This window comes from Plectropomus leopardus, chromosome 2 (genome assembly GCF_026936395.1).
Source record: "Plectropomus leopardus strain MGB_pleo_1.0 chromosome 2, ASM2693639v1, whole genome shotgun sequence".
Taxonomy (NCBI): Eukaryota; Metazoa; Chordata; class Actinopteri; order Perciformes; family Serranidae; genus Plectropomus; species Plectropomus leopardus.
In genome coordinates, this window is record NC_142177.1 from 11,241,227 (window position 1) to 11,263,277 (window position 22,051).

Below are 22,051 nucleotides of genomic sequence, written 5' to 3' on the forward strand. Positions count from 1 at the left end.
GGATGACTGTCTCCCAAACTCCAAAAATTCCCTGCTAAAGGTTGTCCTGTCTTCTGTGTGAAACCTGAAACTAACCCTAAATATCCCATTTACCCAGCAACAGAAAGGTTGTGACAACAGCGCCCAGACTGTAGATGCTTTACCAGACAATAGGAGCCCGCAGCTTCACCATGGATAACTCACAGTCCGGTTCTGTGAGTTACAGCTTCACATCTACAAGGCTATAGATGTGTGTGTGTGTGTGTGTGTGTGTGAGAGAGAGAGAGAGAGAGAGAGAGAGAGAGAGAGAGAGAGAGAGAGAGAGAGAGAGAGAGAGAGAGAGAGAGAGGGCGGGAGAACAACATGTAAACAAAAAGAGAAAAGAGAACGCAGGATAGTATCATACAGTGAACTGTGTTTTTACGAAGGACGGCACTGCTGGATGAAGTAGCTGTTCATGGCTTCCTGTGATAACGGGTACATATAAGGACATCCACTGTCTACAAACGCGAGTCCTGGCAAAGAAGAACAACGCATTTTTAAATTAAATGTGTGTTGTTGTTTTATTTATATTTCTTTCATATCTTGTCTTAAAGGGACAACTGGCCCCAAAATCAAAAATACATATTTTATCTCTTACCTTCAGTGCTACCTATTAATCTAGATTGTTTTGGTGTGAGTTGCCGAGTGTTGGAGATATTGAGATGTCTGCTTTTTCCCAAGTATAATGGAACTATTTGGCACTCTGATTGTGGTGCTCAAAGCGCCAACAAAAAAAAATACATTTAGAAAAACTCAACAGCAATGTCTCTTAATATGAACCAATTATTAAAGATAATCCACAGACCTTGTGAGCAGTTTCATGTGGGAACTATTTTCCTTCTGCCAAACTACAACCATCAACGATACAGGCCACCTGAAGAGGACGCTGTTAATGTTTACATCTCATGCTGTCATGAGCATGAGCCTCTCGTCAATGTGTAGATACACGCTTCCTTAACAAGGTCTATGGATTATCTAGAGTAATCGGGTCATGATTTCTGGAAAAGAGACATTACTGTTGAGTTTTTCAAATGTATTTGTTAGTGCTTTGAGCACCACAAGCTGATTGCCATTACATTGGAGAGAAGGCAGACATCTCTATGGCCGATATCTCCAACAATCTGCAACTCACACACAAAGCAATCTAGATTGATACGTAGGATAGCAGGGAAGAGGAAATAAGAACAAATGACACATCAGATGTGTTTCGTTATGGCTCAGAAAGTAACAAAAAGGTGCAGACGGTTGTTTCTGCACAGTATAGTGGGACATTAATATGCGTAAAAATGCAGTTATAGTCATGGTTTATTATGATGCAATATTTTGGATTTATCACAACTCTGGACTGACTGATTTATGATAAATATATTCATCCGCCTCCTCGTTTTATACAGTGGAAAAGCAGCAGACTGTGAAAAACAAGCTCTGCAGAGATTTTGAGTAGGTGAGTTTACAGTTATTGCACAATGATAGCTTTGATGTGCCCTTGGAGCTTCTTCCCTCAGTGTTGCTATGCAGACCTGCTACCTTGAAGCTATAAGAGAGCTGAGAAGACACAACCATAAAAACACATTACACACACATAAACACACGCACATATAGAGAAACAGACAGTCGGATTCATCTCTGTAGACAGGGGATGAGTCATCTTCTATTCCAGTCCCAACTGTGACCCCGCCGGGTCATGTAAACAAGACAAGGAAACTGAAAACCTAAATATGGGGGCTGCATATGCAGGCGGTGAATACGGTAACTGAACGGACAGCCAGCTAAGGTTTCAGCCAGGAAGATGAAGTTAAAGGTCTCAACAAAATGCCTTTTACACACACACACACACAGAAAAAAATCCCACAGTATGCACAACTGCATAGCTACCCTGCAGTCTGTGTGGAATGTAGATTGGTGGGTTGGGTGGGCAAATGTTCCTGGAGCACAACCCCACCTTTCCCAGCGATCTGCATCTGCTCGGCCTGTGTAGACATGTGCTCAGCTGTGCATTTGTGCGTGTGTGTGTGTGTGTGTGTGTGTGTGTGTGTGTGTGTGTGTGTGTGTGTGTGTGTGTGTCGAGCACTCAGCTGTGAGTGTGTCATTGTGTGTATATGAGTAAGGCACAGTAGGCCGGAGTCTGTTTTTGTGCATGTGGGGACATGTGTTGTGTCTCTATCTGTGTGTGTTGGTGCAACAGGGGGGACTAATGTGGCATTCTCCTGCTGCTTCCATCGCCTGGTTCGTACCTCAGCTGTCCCAGTGGACCCAAGCCAGACGACACACATAGCTCTGGAGTGTGTCTGCACTCTGTGACCCACGACTGTGTGTGTTTATAGTTCTGTGTGTGTGTGTGTGAGAGAGAGACTGTATTGTCCGTTCCAATATCAAACAAAAAAAAAGGCTTGGGTAAATGGAGGAGCGAAGTACTGAGGACTCTGCATCGGAGCACTATCGAGCGGTTAGTCACTACTCTGGTCGAAGCTTTGGTTCCAGAAAACAAAAGTTTCTCTGGTGGGTCACGACAGAGCTCACAGTGACATTAAATAAACCACTTGAAGAATATTATACAACATGCAAATATGTGAACAAACAAAATAGCATACAAGCACTGCCAGCCCTCAGGGCAATCCTTCAAGTTTTGGTCACTCTGCTACATCCCTAAATACAGGTTGTGTAAGTCTGCTGTGACAGAAAATATACAGGAAGAACACAGAAAAGTACAAAGTTCAAGTTTGCATATTTTTGGCTTTTGAAGCCGTTATGGTAAAAGCAAAATACACCTTTAACATACTTGAAGCAATGTAAGTAACAATCATGCAGATTTATGTCCCTAAACTGGAACATTAAAGGCAAATTCATGCCAAAATCAAAAATACATATTTTTCCTCTTACCTGTAGTGCTGTTTATCTGTCTCAATAGTTTTGGTGTGAGTTACAGAGTGTTGGAGATATCAGTCATAGAGATGTCTGACTTCTCTCAAGCATAATGGAACTAGATGGCACTTGGCTTGTGGTCCGAAATGCACAAAAAATAAAATGAAATTCAACAGCAATGTCTCTTTCCAGAAATCATGACCAAGTTATTCAAGATTATCAACAGATCTTGTTGTTGTTGCGAGCAGTTTCATGTAGGAACTCTTTTCTTTCTACTGAAATAATACCCGCAAACCAAATCACCATACAGAAGGAAGAGTGCATCTACACATGAACAAGAGGCTCATGCTTGTGACAGAGATGTAAACATTACTTAATAACTAATGATACCCAAAAAGACTACAAAGACACACAAAATAAACATTAAAAGACTCAAAATAACCAAAAGATACTCAAAAGGATTACAAAAAGACAAAATGACAAAAAAGAGACACAGACTTACCTTAAAAAAGACTCAAAACAGGTACAAAGAGACACAAAATGAACATCAAAACAGATGTGCTTGGTCTGAAACTGCATAAACAATCACAAAGATATTCAAAATGACGACCACCAGGAGGGACGGGGGGCCCTTTTACATGGAAGTGCTCAGGGGCCCTTTGTCTCATAATCTGAGAGTATCTACATGACAACATCAACAAGAATATAAAGGGTATAGATAGAGATGTTTACACTTGGAGCAAACACAGAGCAACAAGCAGGTCAAGATTTCTTAAACCTTCATGGTAATCAGAGAGCTGTCACCACTCGGCCCCTCCTCTTCCACACTCACCACCAGAAATCCCGCTGTGGCTCCATATGGTCTGAAAGCTTAGACTCGTTCTCATATCAAGGAGAGAGAAGAGGAGAGGAGGGAAGGGACACAGCATCGAACGCATGTGGGTTAGAGAATAGTAGTCAGTGTGCCAAAGGGGATGTAGGGAAGCATGAGCCTAAGGCCATATGGTCAGAAGGTGACTGGATTGGCGTCTAATGGGATTGATCTAATCTGCTTTTACATTAATAGAGGAGAGGGGAAGACAGTCGGAATCATTTAAAAAGCAACTTACAGTAATGTATTTAGCATCATTTTGAGAGGACGTCATGAATATAGAAGTGAAAAGGAAAATCTCTAGAAAGACTCGAATTAAGCCCGTTAAGGTCACTAAAACAGGATAGTCTCTGTCTCCTCTCATCCGTCATTTACTTGTTTGTTCAACCTCTTAATCACTTGCATAGAAACTGACACCTCGCTGTTCGTGGAAAGACACGCCCAGGCCGATGACAAACAACACGCACGTCATTTTACCACAAAGTGTCCGTCATCCTCTCTAGATCAGCTGGCATTAAACACCTGGGTAGAATTCCCCCCACACATACCCATCCACACACACACCTAACACCACGCTGGCGTCTTCTTCAGTAGTTGCTCAACCGGTTTCTCTTCCTCCTCCTCTCTCCTGTTGCGTGTATACTTGACTTTCTCTTCCCCCGGGGCACCAGCCTGCGAGTGTAAACACACAATGAATCATCGCCGTTGCAGGAGATGATCAGTCTACTGTCATTATTGCCGGATAGTCGTCATAAATCTCTTCCCACTTTTTTCTTCACAGGAGTATTTTTGGTGGCGTTCCCATGGATGTGCATCTGCTCTGTTTGCCACACAGATGGAGGTGGAATTTAAAAAAGAGCTACTCGGTGCAATTATCCAATTAACTTGGTCCCTAAATTCCTAGATAAAAGGTTATTGAGCTACACAGGGAATAAACAAGTGCCAGAATTTTTGATTTACATATCTTTAAATGTCAACAACCTGAGCTCATCTGACCTGTTTCACGTGTCACAGCAGAGAAGACGCAGCTGCAGCTATACCTTGACAATGCCAATTACTGTCAACGCTTCAGCTCACTGTCAACAAACCCGTACCCGTCATTACTTTTATTGGCTGCAGCTGCTGTGACGTCTCCCATCAAAGCAAACTAGTGTCGTATGTTATGTTTCATCAACGTTAAGTGCTACATCAGAAAAAAGACAAAATCTTCCTCTTACTTCCAGATATACCATAATCAGGATGACTGAGAATCTTCACAGCTGTATTAGACGCTTTGTTCAGTTTCGTCTTTGTTCCTCACGGTAGCGCATGATAACAACTTAGTGTCAGTATCACACGCTGCCTCGAAGTTGTGTCACAAGCCAATGACTCATCGGTGTCCCAGTGCTCATTGAATCTGTAACCTAATCGCAGACTGAAATCCAACTCACTTTATAGTGATTCACTGTAGCGACTGAACCGGCGGGCTGTCTGGAGACACACTTTTGTTTCAAAACACAGGCCCTAGGTTTCACCTAACAAAAACAATGCCATAGCTGCAGGTTAAAAGCACTTCAGGTTAGGCGACAAATGAGGAGTGAGCCGCCTAAATCGACATTTCCCTTGATCTATTGTCTCAGTATCTCTGCAAAAATCTCTCCAGAAAACAAAGCTTTTACTCCGAACTGATGTTAAGAGGAAAAGTTCACACGAAAATCAAAACTACATTTCCTTTTACCTGTAGTGGAATTTGTCAAATTTGTTTTGGTGCCAGTGGATGAGTGTAGAGATGTCTTGCCTTGTCTCCAACATAATGAAGGTAGATGGTACTAGGCTCATGGTGTTCAAAGCGCCAAAAACTGACATTAGAAAAACTCAAGAGAAATGTCTCTTTTTAGAAACGGTCACTCTCGATTATCCACACACCTTATTGTGAGCAGTATTATGTAGGTACTGTTTTCCTTTTTTAAAAAAATTACAACTGAATCATTGGGAAGAAGGAAGAGTGCATCTGCTCATAAACAAGCGGCTCATGCATGTGACAGCTCGAGATATAAACATTGATGGTTTCCTCTTGACTTGGCTGCAACATTAGCTAGGCAAGTGGTGCTAAGGGAGCTAGCAGTAATTGCACTCTTCCTTCTGCTCAGTAATATGGTTGGCCGGTGTAAAGTTTTTCAGATGTACTCTTGATGCTTTGAGACCAAAAACCGAGTGCCAACTATTTCCATTATATTGGAGAGAAGGCAGGAATCTCTACAGCCAATATCCAACACTCGGCAACTCACAAGAAAACAATTTAATTTGATAAACAGCACTACAGGTAAGAGATAAAAATATGTATTTTTGATTTTGAGGTGAACAGTTCCTTTAAAATCAAGTTTAGAAACATTAGTGTTTAAGGGCAAAACTCATCTGACTCTCTGTTAACAGCAAATACTGGATTTGGCTAATCTTGACTTAAAAGAAGAAATATTTTCAACACCCTGCATCTTTAACAGATAGAATTCACTTTTGGTTCTACAATGTGACCAAAGCAGGTTTATTAATATCAAAATAAGTGTGTTTCAAACCAGAAATCATCCCAGAGCAGCAAATTTCAGTTAACAATCATTTTTATTTTCTTTAGAAAAAGAAACTATCACAACTTCATTTGGTTACTGTACAGTTTCTCTTCTCATAGTCACTCAGTCTGATAACAGGTTGTGATTTCATGCTGAAACACCAAACACCCTCCTACTAACGCACACCACTAGGTACAACATGACAGTATACAGCGTTCTCTTTTTCCGCTTTTGCGTTTTACATCCTCTGATATTCTGGACTGAATAGCAAATAGAAATCACTTCTATAAAAAAAAAAAAAAGAAAAAAAACGGAGACAGAGTAGAAATCCCTGACAGATTCACTTAGGAAACGAGGGACAAGAGAAAGAACTCTTTGAGCGGTGTGGTCCATACAACGTGCACCTGACCTGTGTGTCTGTGTGTCTGTGTGTTTTTGGACAGCACCATATTTCACTATATATGTGTGAGTTTAAGAGGTTCCCTGCCCTACATGAGAGTGAGAGAAAAAAAAACGAGAGAGAAAAGAGATGGTGGGGGGAGGAGAGAGAATCTAGGTCAGATTGTGGAGCATGCAGACCCCCTTTGCAGATACATTCTCTCGCTCTCAGTGGACAGAACTGCATGCATGTTCATCCATAGTCGGGACAGAAATGGAACACAGTTAATATAAGATTAAGGGATGTATCAAGTATGTCTCCCTGAGAAACACTTCTTCAGTACCATAAAAACCCTCCGTTTGTCACTGGCCTGTCCTGTCAACTCTTCTACACCTCCCCCTGAAATATAAAACATCTTGGCTCATATTAAAACATACCGCTCTTCATTTAATCCCATGATCTGTCTCACCTTGCGCTATTGTTCCAGTAGGATTAATGCACCGCTGCCAACAATTGCTGCAGGCAAATTAGGGGGCGTGGTGACATTCAGTCAAACTTTTAACTTCCCACAGCCAACTTTCCACCCTGCAGGTGTGTATGTGCAATGACTTGCAGCTCTCCTTCTCTATATTTATCAGTTTATGTGAGTCTATCTCACACGGCAGGCTCAGTTTGTGAAGTACCGAGTGTGACGGTGACACCTTTGTGACAGTTTGAGTGGAGCTACTGTTCCCCCACCTCCTTGTTTCACTCAAATGGGGGAGTCGGGGGTGGGGGCTGTAAATAGGTTGTCCCATGTCCTCTCTCCCACAGTAGCACCACAAAGCTAAAGCACACACACATACCATCGTCACATATTGAGCTGACATGCAAGCACCAGGGATCAGGAACAGTAGAAAAAGAGTGACATTAGAAAAGAAGTGAAGACTTATTGCTAAAAAAAAAAGGGTTTTCCTTATTCTTCACTTCATAATGCCTATCCCTCGTTACCTGCGTGAAGGCCTTTATGTCGCGTACATGAGGGTGTCAGTGTGTGAAGGGCCCCAAACGCTTGCGCATGATTCTGTTGATCTATTCAAATTGGCTGAACAAATGTTTGCTTGCTAACTCTAACGTGATAAGAGTAATCTCCGTAGCCCTTTTTCAAGTTTCACTCGTGTCTACGCTTCCCCAGAAAGGGTGGCGTCCTCTGAGCGTTAAGAAAGAGTGTGAAGTGAGGCAAGTGACAGTGCAGGTGTGTGCTTGAGTGTGTAAAAACACACAACGCTCACGTGAGAACACACACAGGTTAAAAACATCTGCTCAGTTACGAAGCTGTCCACACATACGAGGAAGTTTTTAAAAAGCATTATCTAAATCAAACCTCATTAGTGGCTGTATACAGAAATTCCACAGCCGCTCAAGGAAATCCTCTGTATAAAAACTTTTTTTTTTTTTAGTTTCTTTTATCTCTCTCTCTCTCTGTTCAGCTAATATTAAAAACCAGGAACTGGGGTGTCGACACCTCTCAGTAGAAAACAAATAAAAGAACAACCAAACAAGTTTGAAAACCTAGCCTCCACTTTCTCCTGCGCTCTGACTCCTCCTGAGGAGTGCAGAGGACAAAGAAGTGGAAGAAGAGAGGAGATCGCAGGACTCTCTCTCTATGAGACAAGTTTGGGTAGGACCGTGCGAAGAGGTATGGCCTCCCCTGAGTCTCCCATCATGTTGCTCCTCAGTTTGTTGTTGGCAGCCGTGGTGCCTAAACCAGGCCCCCCTTTGGCCAAAATCGAAGGGAAGGAGGTGCTGTGATGTTCGGGGAGCCGTTTCACCGTGGCCCCTTGGCTCTTCTCGGTCCCGGGTAGGGGCTTGGGTAGGCGCCGATACAGCCAAGGGTGTCTGAGGGCCTGGCTGGGGGTGAGACGAGACGAGGGGTCCCAGTCCAAACACTTCTTTATGAAGTCAGTAAAGGTGGGGTCCTCGCAGCCTTTGAGCGCAGCGCTCCACTCCTTGCTACCTGGCGGACCTCTCATCTTTCCACGGCGAGAGCGAGACCCTGTCAGCACTGTGGCCCCCGTGGGCAGGGTGTTGGCTCCGCAGTAGCGGGGGTGGCCCTTGGAGTTGATGAAGTTCTTTGCCCTTTTGGCCTGTTCCAGGACCTTCTGTGGAGGCATGCCCAGCAGCTCCATGACGCATGCCAGCTGGTCGCCCTCATCCTCGCCAGGGAACAGAGGGTATCCGGTCAGCAGCTCAGCCAGTATGCAGCCGAAGCTCCACATGTCGATAGGAAGGCCGTAACGTGAACCGAGGATCACTTCAGGAGCTCGGTAGAAACGAGACTGGATGTAGGTGTACACCCGCTGGTGTTCAAAACAGCTGGAGCCAAAGTCTATCACCTGGCAGGCAAAAGAGAGGAAAAAATCAATGTAGAAAACCTGTTTAAGGTCTTGAACACAATTTTACAAATTATGAGGGCTGCCCCTTGAAAGTCGGAGTCCTGAATTATCAGTGGAAGACCCTAAGTCGACTGAGATTGCTTCAAGTTGAGCAGTTTTGGGTTCTTTTTGTACAGTGTACTTCTGGGGACGTTTTGGTCCCCAGATTTTGCTGCAGAGTGAACGCTCTTGGCTTTCACGCTAGTCTTACATTGTTGATTGTTGAAATAGTGGAAAGATAAACCAAGATTGCTTTTGTGAGTTTTGTTTTGTTTCCAATGACTAGGGCTGCCTCTTAAAAGTTGGAGACTCGAATCATCTGTTGGAGACTCTCGGCCAACAGAGATTGCTTCAAATCAAGCAGTCATTTTTCTTCTGTGCAGTGTACTTCCTAGTCCTCAGATTTTGCAGTGGAATGAGTGCTCTTGACTTTCACATTACTCTTTGCAGCTGCAAACATGCTGCAGCAGCACAGAGGGGGAGAGAGAGAAGGCACTGTACGGTGAAGAGTTGGTGAATTTACAGCTCACAGCAAGTTAATATGAAAGTCTCTGGCTTTCGTTGGTATCTACTGTGCAAAAGATGTTGTGTATCTGCCATCTGTTGTTAGCCGCCGTTAGCTTGTTTACTATACGACGTGAACGCCACTGCCACACTGACCGTCCCGCTGAGCCCATTCAGACTTTAAAACTTTGCATCAAAAATAAAACAAATCATCGAATATTCGTATTTAACTGCCTGATCTGATTCGACCGGCAGAATTCTGAGTCAGGTACAGCCCCACTGATCACCCATGAATGTGTCTTACCTTGATGCCGCTGCGTCCCTGCTGTTTGAGCAGAATATTCTCTGGCTTGAGGTCACAGTGGATGATTCTGTGCCTGCTCAGAGCCTCCAGGCACTGCAGAATGGAGTGTGCAAACTTCCTGACCAGCGGCAGGCTGAAGCCCTGGAACTTGTTGCGCTTGATGAGCTCATACAAGTTCATGCTCAGCAGCTCAAAGGTCATGCAGATGTGGTTGCGGAAGGTGAAGTTTTCAAGCATGTGCACGACATTCATACAGCCATTACGATCCTGCTTGCGCAGGTGCTCCAGGATGCGAATCTCCTCCTGCGCCTGCCGGTGGAAACGCTTCTCGTTGCGCACCATTTTCAGAGCTAGGTGCTGCTGCAGTTTGTGGTCGTACACTTTAGCTACTTGGCCAAAGCTACCTTTACCGATGATCTGAAGAGGGCAAGAAAGAAAAACTGAGTAAGCTACACATCAGAGTGACAATATCATAGTTTTACAGACACTTGACAATGATTGTGAAAGCCTACAGACACTTCACAATATTGTTGATCTTCCTAAATTGGAAAACAATGTGCTCTTCCATCCTTTTTCTCAATGTTATTTATTTCTTAAAGCTGGAAAAAAAAATCAAACACACACTCAAAAGGTCCTCTGAAACCTTTATCAAGATACGGAGACCCTTTTTGGATTTTTTTTTATTCGCTACAAGAAGTATTTAATTATTATTTTTATTTGAAATTTTATATATTTTTTCTCTTCCTCTGCCCCCCTTCTACTTTTCTTAACATCTATTTATTGATTTTATAGAGCAGTATAACAATACAATGAAAAAAAGACCACCAACAAATGCACAAACAACCAACAACAGCAAAAAACAACCACAACCCTTCTTTCTACTTTTATTTGAGTAATTTAAACAATTATTTGATCAACTTATGCTGTTTTCCCTCCTCCACCTGAATGTATTTTGTAACCTGTAATCCCAAGGGTGGGTAGACAGGGTGGTAGGGAGGGAATGGTTGGGGGATGAATGGTTGAAAGACAAATATACATGTTTTGTACCCCATTTTGTGGGATAAAGAAAATAAAATAAAATAAAAAAAACATATTGAAAATGTCAAAAAAATGTGTCTGACCTTGAGGAACTCGTAGCGGTAAGCCAGGTGGTCATGGGCGACATGAATGTATCCTCCCTGCTCATCATCATAGCCACAGTTGTTGTTGCCTCCTGCGACGGCAGGCCTCTTCTTGGCGTTGGGTCCCACGAAGAAGATGTCTGGGTAGGAGTGGATCTCCGTCTGCTCCAGGGTGGTCAGCTGAGATCGGTACAGTCTCAGAGCCTGGTCGGGGGTGAGAGGGCCGCACAGCTTCCCACTGTTCCCTCCATTCACAACTCCGTGAGGGCCGGAGGATTCGCTGGAGCCTTTACTGGATTCAGTGCTGCACCAAAAAAGCATGACAATAACAAGGTGTTGAATGACTTAAGTGGTGGCCACATAGCACAGTGTTTTTCAGGTTCTTTTTGGTGTCTTCATCTTTCTCACCTGTCTACACTGTGATCCTTTGACAGGCAGGAGACCGGGGCAGTTTTACTGGGCGTCTGACCAGTGGTCCCGCTGTTCTGAGTGGTTGCTGTGGTTATGGCATTGATCTTCCGGTTGTTGGTGGAGTCTTCATACAGGTACTTGACCTTCAGCTGGCTACCTCGCACAGTTACCTGATCCCTCATCACTGCCTTGTTACTGACGACCTATTAAAGAAAGAAAAGAGAGATGGACAATCACAGAAAGAAAGCCATTAGAAAACACATTTGACTTAGTCAGTTTATAAACAGGAAGTGCACATTATGCTTCTTTGTTTAGAAGACATGTAGTTTATTATATTGTATGAATGTATTCAACAGAGTGAAGAGAGGACCTCTCTGTGTGTCCATCTACAGAGGAGTGACACACTGTGCCCAAAAGGGGCTACTTGTAGCCTGCAAGACCTCAACTGAGTCATGCACAAAATGCGTCTTTGTTTCATGTCAATATTTCACATATAATAATACAAAGAAAGGGATGATGATTGTTTCGGGCTCATTTAACAAGCGGAAAAGAGTGACGAACAGAGACACAAAAGTAGAACCTGCTTGTAGACAGATCTGGGTCATGTATTGTTTGATACGGGCCTAAATATCAGCTATCTCCAGAGATGAGGGCACTGAGCCATTATCAGAGATGCAGCACGCAGCAGGTGAACCAGCACAACTGGATCTAGATCGAGTGTGGCAGGAAATTTAAAAGGGTAAACATACCCTGCTCAAACCATGACTCAAAAACAAACTGGACCTACATGTCACCTTATTGGTTTGTTGGAATGCCGAAAGCCATTAGGTAGAAAGCATATGCAAATCATTGCAATCATCTTTCAGTTTGTTAAGTTTATGTTTAACCTCAAAAGATTTGCATATTTCGATCGAGCAGTTAAATTCCACTGGAGCAACAGGGATTGTATTTGCGTATGGACTCAACAATCACTGTACATCTGGAATCCTTTTTCAGGGTTTGACATTAACCAGGCCCAATGACCCGGGGCGAAGTCACTCTGTGGCCACCAGTTATTGCTGGTAGGTGGCCCCCTAGGGGCACTACGTTTTGTCAAGTCTATTTTAAATTAGAGTGCATGTCTCAGGAAGATTACCATTATTATTATTATTATCTAAATGAAAGTTAAATAAATTAAAATCCCCATATTCATTAGCTCCTTTTAGTTCAACATTCTACGAAAACAGGGAACAGCACTCCTCACCAGCTAGCCAGGGCTTCAGACTCAAGACCAACGACGCAAAAATGCTTTGGGGACGGACAGAGATCTTCCCTGGGACACCTCTGGGACAGAATAGGTTTTGAATTTATGTATAACCGTTGCTTCTGAAATTACAAACTGAATTGAGGCACTGGCAGAGTGTGTTTTCGTATTGTTGTCACTAAGAGGAGAGCTAGTTAGCTGTTAGCAGCCTGTGGGCATGAGAGTTCTGCGGTGTGTTTAGCTAACGGAGCTAACAGCTAACAGAGCAAATAGCTACTGCAGCTAACAGCTTAATATAGCTAACAGCTAATGGAGCTTGTTCAGGGGTATATGAAACTTCAATAGTGAACTGCAATTCCATGTGACAACCTAACAAGTTTCAATACATAAACGTAACGTTACTGAATAAATCCAGCTGACTACAGTTTGAAGGTAAAATTTAAGTTTGAGTTTGAAGTTACTGATTCTTTCCATCAGTGTTTACATTTCACCAAACTTCTGTCCGAGATTAAAGTAAGTATCCACATATATTTACACCATTCTGTACTAAAGTACACTGCTTAAGTAATTGTACTTGGATTACAATAAGTGAATGTAGCTATAGCTATAACATGCATGATTACAACATGCTTTACATAAACACTATACAAAACAATAAGAATCAGAAGTTAAACTTAGATACACTCTGGATTATTTTGAAATCAGTTCTGTATGTTTCAGCAGGACTCTTTATATAGGGCTCCTAAAATAAACTTACTCAACATTTTGATGTTAGTATGTCACTGACAACTAGATCATTAAAACAAAGTAAAGAAACAATTGTAAGAGAATAAACCACGTATTTACAAAGATATTTTCATTCTGTTTGTGTTTTCATGAATTACTATGTCACAATTAAGGAGGGCCGTATTAAAGTACATTAAATTGCCTCTTCTGTAGGCTATTGTTTACATTTAAGCTTACATCGTGGCATCAAAAATGTACTTTGGCCACCAAATTTAGGGGCTTGGTGGCCAGTGGGGCCAGCCGATGCTTAAAAATATTGGCATTTGTCCATAGTTTTTGAGAATATTTGCAGACAAACTTTTAAAACGTGACAGAGCCGCCTTCGCTTGGAGGAGTTTCAGGAAAGCTCTAGACTCTTGCTCTCGCCTGCCAGTTTAACTGCTTCATTTCAGCAACCCCAGGAATTCATTCCTCCTCGCTCTCCGTCTCTCCCTCTCCTCTCCCTCTCTCTTACCAGCGGAAAGAACCTTCCACAAGATTACGGAGCTCAAGAGAAATGACAGTCATTAAAGTTAGATTATACTCTTAAACTGTAGAAGCAGTGTGGCTGTTAATAAGACACCCTAACATAAACTCGGCTTGGCTTTCCTATATAGAGACACACTGGAGAGACGTATTTACCGGCCTGTCTCACTGTCTCGAGTTGACATGAGTTCTTCTTATTATAATGGCGGTGTGGTTTCCCCCGTCTGCGGGACAGAAGATTTTGGACCAAACATTTTCTTTTTCTCCCTTTAGATTGCTAAGCCGCCCCGTGGAGCTCCGGGCTTTGGCTTGTACACACAGCTGAGCAGGTCTGAGACTGAAACCGTGTCAGCTGATAAAGACAACACGGAAACATACATTAAAAGTAGGTGTTGACACGTTCAAACGAAAGAGGACTCAGCTCACAGTGTGTTTGTGTTGTAAGTTGGGCATCCTAAAATAGAGCTGGAATGCAGGACGGGTTTCCATGCATGTAACCATATAGTCTTAACTTATGACAACAGCCCTGCTGCTGACCCAGGGTCTCATGCAGCTGCTGTCCCTGAAGCTGTACTACAAACACAGTGAATGTCATTGATTGAGCCCCTTCACCCAGACACAAACGCTGGCCTGAAAATCAAAGCTTTCTGCATGTGGAGCATCAACTGTGATGGATTATTGATTGACCGGGGCGGGAGGCGCAATTAGAAAAAAACATTTTGAAAAGTGACCGATGATAGAAATGAAAAAAAAAAAAAACAGTGAGAGCGTGATTCTTCTTTACTGCCACTGAGTGATACTGGTGAGTGAGACTGTGTGTGCAAATCTGCGTGGTGCAACAGATGGAGAAGAGCTAATCTCTTTGCTGTCAGAGAAACACCTAAGTATGCTTTTCTCCTTCAGGCTCACAAAGTTGCACAACTCAACACAAGTAGACACACATCAGCAAATCACAGCAAAGACATAACAAAACCGAGGTCTCATTAATGCTGTATTACGAGCAGGAGCTAAGCGCGGCTATTAATTTTATTAGTTTGTCCCTTCACAAAGAACAGGGATGACATCAGTGTATTACTTTAATAGAGCAAGCAGGAACTGCAGTGAACTGGGGCGGGCCGCTGTCAGTCATTCAGCAGAGGATATTACCTCTGCGAGCGTGACAGAAAATACAAAGGACACGGCTAGAATAGAAAACTAGGCCTAACCTCTGCGCAAGCAACGCTGATGAGCGGATTACACAAGATAGAAGAAGAGGAGGAGGAGGGGGGGGAATGTTGATTGGTGATTTTGTTTGTGGGTCACATTTTCAAGCCCAATAAATCTCAACAATATATCAAACCAGCCTTTTTTTCTCTTCTGCTGGTGCGGGAGGTGGTGAAGTATCGTTGTCTGTGCGTGAGCATTTACTGCCAAAGGGGCTTTTCAGAAAGGCAAACATAGCGGAAAGGTACCCCACTAGGACTTTTTTTTTCAGATCATAAAGTGATGGCCTAAATTTCCTGTCTGCCTACAGTGCAAATGGCATTCAAAGATAGGAAACCTGAAAATCGACTAAGGTCTATTCAGCATCTGATCAATGAGTTACGAGTAACCCCAAATCAAAAACTGAGATTGGTTCTTCTGGCGGGCCGTTTGTCCGAGCAGATGCAGTCATGATCTAACAGTTAGTCAATGTAGTGAGCTTTGGTAAATCTGCATTGTGAAGTGTGGACTGTTTTGCACATTCAAACTACATTCTTAGTCGAAAAGGTTGAAAATTGCTGTTTGATCTCTGCATTTACTTCAGCTGGAGAGACAAAATGGCTACTTCACTCCAGCTAATCTGACACTGTCATGGAGAATTGCCCTTTGCAGCACATGTTCTCTCCCCTTGGGCAGTCAATCAATATAACTCACATGATCACGCTATTCTCAATGAAGGACATAAACAGTTGACTGAATTATGCAGGTTGGAGATAAGAAATAAGAGATGAGCCTGCAAATCAAGACTGAAAGACGGAGGAGGGGTGTGTATGAGGTGAATGGGAACTGAGGAGGGAATGTCTCTCTGAGGAACAGGATGTCTGGAGACAGAGCGTGCTCCGGCACAGGAAATAGGGCTTTGCTGGCTTTGTGCATGCGTGTGTTTGTGTGCGTACTTACTGTGTGCTTGGGCATAGGGGGCAGCCCAGACGGACTGTTCGTATCCGCTTCGTCCTTAAGGATGTGGTCTGTCCTCATGTACGAGTCATACAGACCGTCACCATGGCGCGCTGAAGGAACAGAGGTGGACAAATAAATCAGTGTGATTATGTGGAATCATCAAATCAGTAACACAGACGCACTCAGGGATGAAAGGCTGAGGCAACGTCTACAGAATGCAATCTAATCTCCATAGAGGCACTGTGTGCCTCTATGGAGATTTGCCTTGTTTGTTCAAACCAGGCAAAGTCCCATTGATTATTTCATCAATCATCCTATCAGCTCCAGGGAGAACCTTGAGACTATAACAAATGGTTTGGTGCAGCCCAACAAATCCCCAGAGCTAACCGCAGCAGGACTGCCCCACAACGCTGGTCTCTGTAGACTGGCGGGGATGCACATTGTCTGCCACAACATCCTAACTCTCATTTACTGTGAAAAGGCCATCATTCGCAGATACATCCATTGTATCCATTGTGTCCAATACATTGTAGCCAAGGCCAGAGCGCCGACCTGACCAGCTTAGATAGGGCTTAGGGTCCCAGATCGCTAGCGCTGCAAGTGGTATTATTGGCCTAATGGGGGTAACAGATGCCTCTGTGACGACAGCATCTTTCCGTCTGCCCATCTGTCCATTCAGGCCGAGTCATGTAGTGCACACACACACCAGGTGTGCTCAGAAATAGAGCCCATATGGAAGGATGTGGGTGCTTGTCATTCAATATTGCTGTGTGTGCGTGCTCACCTCTGTGGCACTGCGCCAGTGAGAGATGACACAGAGTAGATGGACGAGGGGCTGTTCGGGACTGTAGGAGGAAGCCAGTTACTCAAATGACAAACCTCCATCAGCCGGCTGTTCCCCTCGACAGTCATTTAGCCCACAAGTTGCCACTTCAATGCAAGTATTCATCTCTGGTGGCTGGAAATAAGGCTGAGCAGCCTGTTAGCATAAGCCATTTACAGAGCTATTGTGTTGGGTTAGCTCATTAGCAAAAGCCCCAAACTGTGGCAGGTTGGTGTTCTCTCTGACTGGCCCCTGAGAGCGCTGTAACCATGTGCAGGTGCGTCAGAGGCCCATGTCCCTCGCGTCAGCTCGTCAACAGACCAGCTCTGGGACAGATTAGACCTGCTGCCTGGATACAGATGCATTAGATCTGCACAGCACAGCAAACAGAGGCATTAGGGCTCCACACACAATATTAGGCAAGCACAGGCCTCATTAGCCCTCCGCAAACTCCTAATTACTCAGTGGGGCTTCAGCATTAGACTTTGTTGTCCAAGCAAACTTTCTCGGATAAGAAAAAAAATCAAAGAGCCCAAACTTCTATGTAACCAAACATCCAGCATACTATGTCCAGCTGGCGCTCAGCTCTGTGAAAATCCCTCTCCCTCTCTCTATGCACAGTTAAGGCTAGAGCACAAGGTTCAAGCAAACACATACAGTAGATCATGTGTCATGAAACGTGTGGTGGTAGAGTAAAGTCACTGGGTTTTGTCCTGCTCTTCCTGGTATTCTGGACAAAGTGCCTCTGTGTAGACAATACGTCCAATGTACAGCATATGGTACATGTGACAGACAGAGGCACATTTTCTCTTATACACATTAAAAATGGCTCCCTCCTCACACACACAACAACACACAACACACAACATAAAGATGAGGTCAGAAACAATGAAAGTCATGGCACAAAGTCCAAAACAGCTATTAAGAAAGTAGCCCACATTTGTCCGGGCTTATCACAGGTTGATAAGACAATTAAATGCTTACGAGCAAGACGCATAAACAACGTAGGTCTTCCTGGGCTGTCGTCCAAACCGTGCACAGACACAAGTCTCGTGATTGAGTTGCAAAGAAAACATGTTTACAACCTTGTGAAATGCCCATGGAAACTAACATCTGCCCATTCTCTGCACACACAGTGACACGACGTGACATTTAAACCAGGAGCCAAGAAAAGCCATTTTTGGCACAAAGGTATTTCTGTAAATGCCAACCAGAGTTGACTGAGGTCGAAACTATCGCCACGCAGGCTGCCTTTTACTTTGACAACGAATTAGCTTTGAACAAAGGCAACATTAAGGAAACAAAGTCACCGACAAACACTTTGTTGTGGTTACCTGTTGCTATTGGGCCCTCTGGTTTTCTGCTTATTATCATCATGATTGCAATTAATATGTGATGCCAGCATCCGAAATGAAGAAAAAAATCCCGAGTAAAAAAGTGGAAAACAAAAAAAATCACACTAAAGTCACGTAGCAAACTTAACAAACAGCATACATGAGTTTGCCGAGGATCAGCTAGTACGTGAAGTCCAGGAGCACTTGAGTTGAAGTTTCAACAAACTCAAGTTTTCTTTTTTCCTCCTTGGGGTTAGCTAGCCTTCTTCCTAGCTTTAATTGTCATTTATCCTCGTTTTATTAAAACCACAAAAGTTGTGTGTGGAGCGTGCTGGCTAACATTAGCCTTGGCAGCAGTTTGAAAAACCTGAGCAGGCGGTGGGGGTCGTCTCCCTCAGCTAGCTAGCCAGCTCGCTCGCACAGCCACAAAAACACTCGTCCGCCGGAGAGCCGCTCCCTCTGTTAAAAATAGTTTGAGTCCAAATGTTACAGCTTGGTGGTCTGACCCGTGTGCCCCGCGCCTTTCTCTGTCGGTGTAGTGAGTCGATCCAGAGCACCATTCCCGTGCTTATTCCCAGTTAGCTGACTTTGTAGTTAGCAAGCAGCGATGCTACCACTCGCTGAACCCCCACGATAATGTCCTCCTTCGGGACAGCTTGGGGGCCGCTTCGCTGGTCTTCGGGGGGGACGGCTAGCCAAAACAGGCTAGCTCGCTAGCTGTGCTCGAGCCACATCTTAGCTGCAGAAACAACCGGAGCATCGCCTCGGCAGAAAAGCTTCACCTGTACTCTCGGTGCAATAAAGCGGCAGTGTTTAATCCGTCTTCTCTGTGGTAGGAGTATCTTATTCGCCGCAGCTGTGTGTTGTTGCTAAGGGCGTCTTCAGTGAGCCCGGAGTCAGCAGGCAGATACAGGGAGGGAGGGAGCGGGGCGGTGCTAAGCGGCCAGCCGGGCAGCCAGCAGCAGGGCGCCCCGCAGCGTCCACCTGGAGCTCTGCACCCGAGCCAACCAATATACCGTACATCTGCTCCATTATAACACTTCATGTGGTATAAAGTGTGAATTATACACCAGGTTTTCTGGCTGTTGGCTCTTTCAAGTACCACAAAGCCACAATTAAGTCGTTTTCTCACCGAAAAATGATTCAGATAACAGTTAATAAAAATTCATTTTAAATAATGTGGAAAGAATTGTCGGAACAAATTAATTTGCACGAGTTATTAACTTAAAAACACGTGTTCGTAATTATGGTAATTAATATTTAATTTCCGTATTTATGAACACACATTTTTAAGTTGATTCCTCAAACAGATGAAGTTTTTCTACATCATTTCATGGGAATTTTAAAGAGTTGTGTAGCCTACTGTTATCATAATTACGGACACACGTTTTTTAATTGGTAACTCAAACAAAATTTAATTGGTCCGACAAAATGTTTTCACATTATTTAAAGGGAAAAGTGTTATAGTCACTTAACCTATTACAACATTACTAAAGGAAAGGTGTTAAAAGTGTGTGATGATACTGTACTTAAGTATCAAAAGTAATTTATTGATATTAAATGTACTTAAGTACATTTCAGTACAAGGAAAAGCTGGTAATAAAAAAAGCAAGTGATCAGAATTCTGATGATTAATACATTTATTTTTACGAACCATACACCATTTAAAAAAATATAGCATATATTACTCTTGAAGATTTTTTTTCTTTCTTTTTTCACAACTTTAGGGATTTAAAGGACAAAATCCACTTTTTCCTCTCTTCCCATTCCTTCATTTGTCCATCCGTCTCTTTCTTCCTAATTTTTGTAAGTGACTAAAATGCGTAGGGGAAATGTAGTGGAGTAAAAGTAAACATTTTATTAAGAATGTGTTTTGGAGTAAAAGTCAAAGTTGACAGAAACATAAAGACTCAAAAATACTTAAGTACCGTAACAAAGTAAGAATACTTTGTGACATCACACCACTGAAATTTAATCATTTAGAAAAAGTAATAAATTATCATATCTTCATTTATGTATGTTAATAAGCATTAATAAATTGTTATAAATACCTAATCTGTAGTTGCAAATCATTAACAAACGAAAAATTGCAACATTGTAAGAGTTTGAAAATGATAACAGGTGGGACCAAGTCATTGTTATGCAAGTCATAAGTAAGTCTAAAGTCTCTGCACTCGAGTCCCAAGTCCCAAGTCAAAAGTGACAAGTCCTGAGTCAAGTCAAAGTCAAGACAGCCAAGTCTTGAATCAAGTCCCAAGTCAAAACTGACCCGTCCCAAGTCCTAAACTTTGAAAATGAAGTCATAAACAGGTCATAATGCGCTCCTCATCTATTGTAATGTCATTTTAACAACAGAATATATTAAATTGACTAAAATCATGTGACTCCAATCCACCTCTGTTAATGTAATAATTTTAATCCAAGCTCTGCATCACTTTCCCAAACTCAGTTGAAAAGCTCAAAAGACAAATTAAGTCAAAATAGTTGCTCTTATTAATGGCTTATGGCTCTTCTGTAAAGTATTAGTAGTTTATGTATCAACCCTTACTAAATCCATTTGCTCCACCTTATCTATGCAGTGGTACAATTTTTTTGAAATCCAACTATTTTTACACATGTCAGTGATTTTACATACTCATGTTCGAGACCTGAGGGGCTAAGTAGAACTGAAACAATTAGATTAGCAATATTTGATCAACAGACACATAAGTTTCAGGTAAGTCATTTTTTTAAGTAGAAGTGCCAAAAATCACTTGTTCTGGTTTCGGGGAAGTAGTCAGTTTTCTTGGTTCTTTTTGGTGTGTCAGTCACATGAAACAGGCAATTGTAAAATCAGCCTTTTGGAGATTGTGATGGAGGTTTTTTGGTGTTGTTTTTTTTTTTTTTTTTTTTACTATTTAGAGAGAAAATATTAATAAATAATAAATAATGAGCAGATTAATTGATAATAAAAATAAACAACCAAGAGCTATAAAGACCTCTGCTCAGGTCCGCACAGTGCTGTTGGTCTTTCACTTTGCCTACTCTGTCAGGAAAGCTGAACCGTGGACTGAAACTGGAGAGGGTATGGAGATCCATACAGGGCTAGATATAGTTAGGGGCAGGGCAGAGGACAGACGGAGTGAGACCAGGCAGGCATGAGAAGGGGAACGGGCTAAATTCAGCCAGTGATACATGCTGGGCAGAGGGTGATGCTAATCTTAGCTCTTTCTCAGAGGTGAGAAGAGGGGCCTGTCTATATTTGCTGCCATAAATAAGCATACTGACACAGTTTTAGGTGCCCTTCTGGGCTGCAGCCAGCCCTTAAAGCCAGCTTGGCCATGCTGATTATTCTTAGATGGTGGTGTTTAGAGAGAGTAGGGCGACAATGCCTATAAACTGATCTGCTTATTGCACTTACCTCTCAAAAGGGTTCAAGGTGTAAGAGTGTGGACGGCGCAGCGCTCTAATCACAGCCAGTGAATTTACAACCACAGCAAGAGATGGGACCAGGTGCAGAGCTACCTATAGGTCCTTGCAGGGGCTGTGGCTGTATTTGGTCTGAGAGGCTGTGACAGACACTGACACCTGTGGGTTTACTGGTCGTCCACCTCATTTTAAATGCCCTTTGAAATATCAGCAAAAGTATTGTGGAAAACTTGTGAGAGATGCTGCAAAATGTATATGTTGTTATCATATCAAGAATGACAGAATATGTGCAAACAAAATCACACACGTGCATCTGCACATATACACACATACAGGTTACAGTCTGCACGTTTGACTTGTAGTTTAGGTGAGGTACTGCCACCTGCTGGTGATTTGAAAGCAATACAAGGTGACTTTTGG

The 22,051-nt window shown here is 43.0% G+C and overlaps 1 protein-coding gene across 2 annotated transcripts; it reads right to left on the reverse strand.

The window, feature by feature from the left end:
* Positions 1-6,330: 6,330 nt before the first annotated feature.
* Positions 6,331-19,124, reverse strand: dyrk3 (dual specificity tyrosine phosphorylation regulated kinase 3). 2 transcript variants are annotated; one of them, XM_088085068.1, is made up of 6 exons: positions 19,006-19,124; positions 16,067-16,176; positions 11,428-11,633; positions 11,020-11,323; positions 9,899-10,315; positions 6,331-9,051 (listed from the first exon to the last, which is right to left on the reverse strand). In XM_088085068.1, exons 2-6 carry the CDS (start codon positions 16,142-16,144, stop codon positions 8,320-8,322), a joined length of 1,737 nt encoding a protein of 578 aa, XP_087941194.1. In that variant the 5' UTR covers positions 16,145-16,176; positions 19,006-19,124; the 3' UTR covers positions 6,331-8,319. The 2 variants fall into 2 exon arrangements, with proteins under 2 accessions (XP_087941194.1, XP_042356777.1); XM_042500843.2 differs by having other exon boundaries at positions 18,224-19,123.
* Between the last annotated feature and the right edge of the window lie 2,927 nt (positions 19,125-22,051).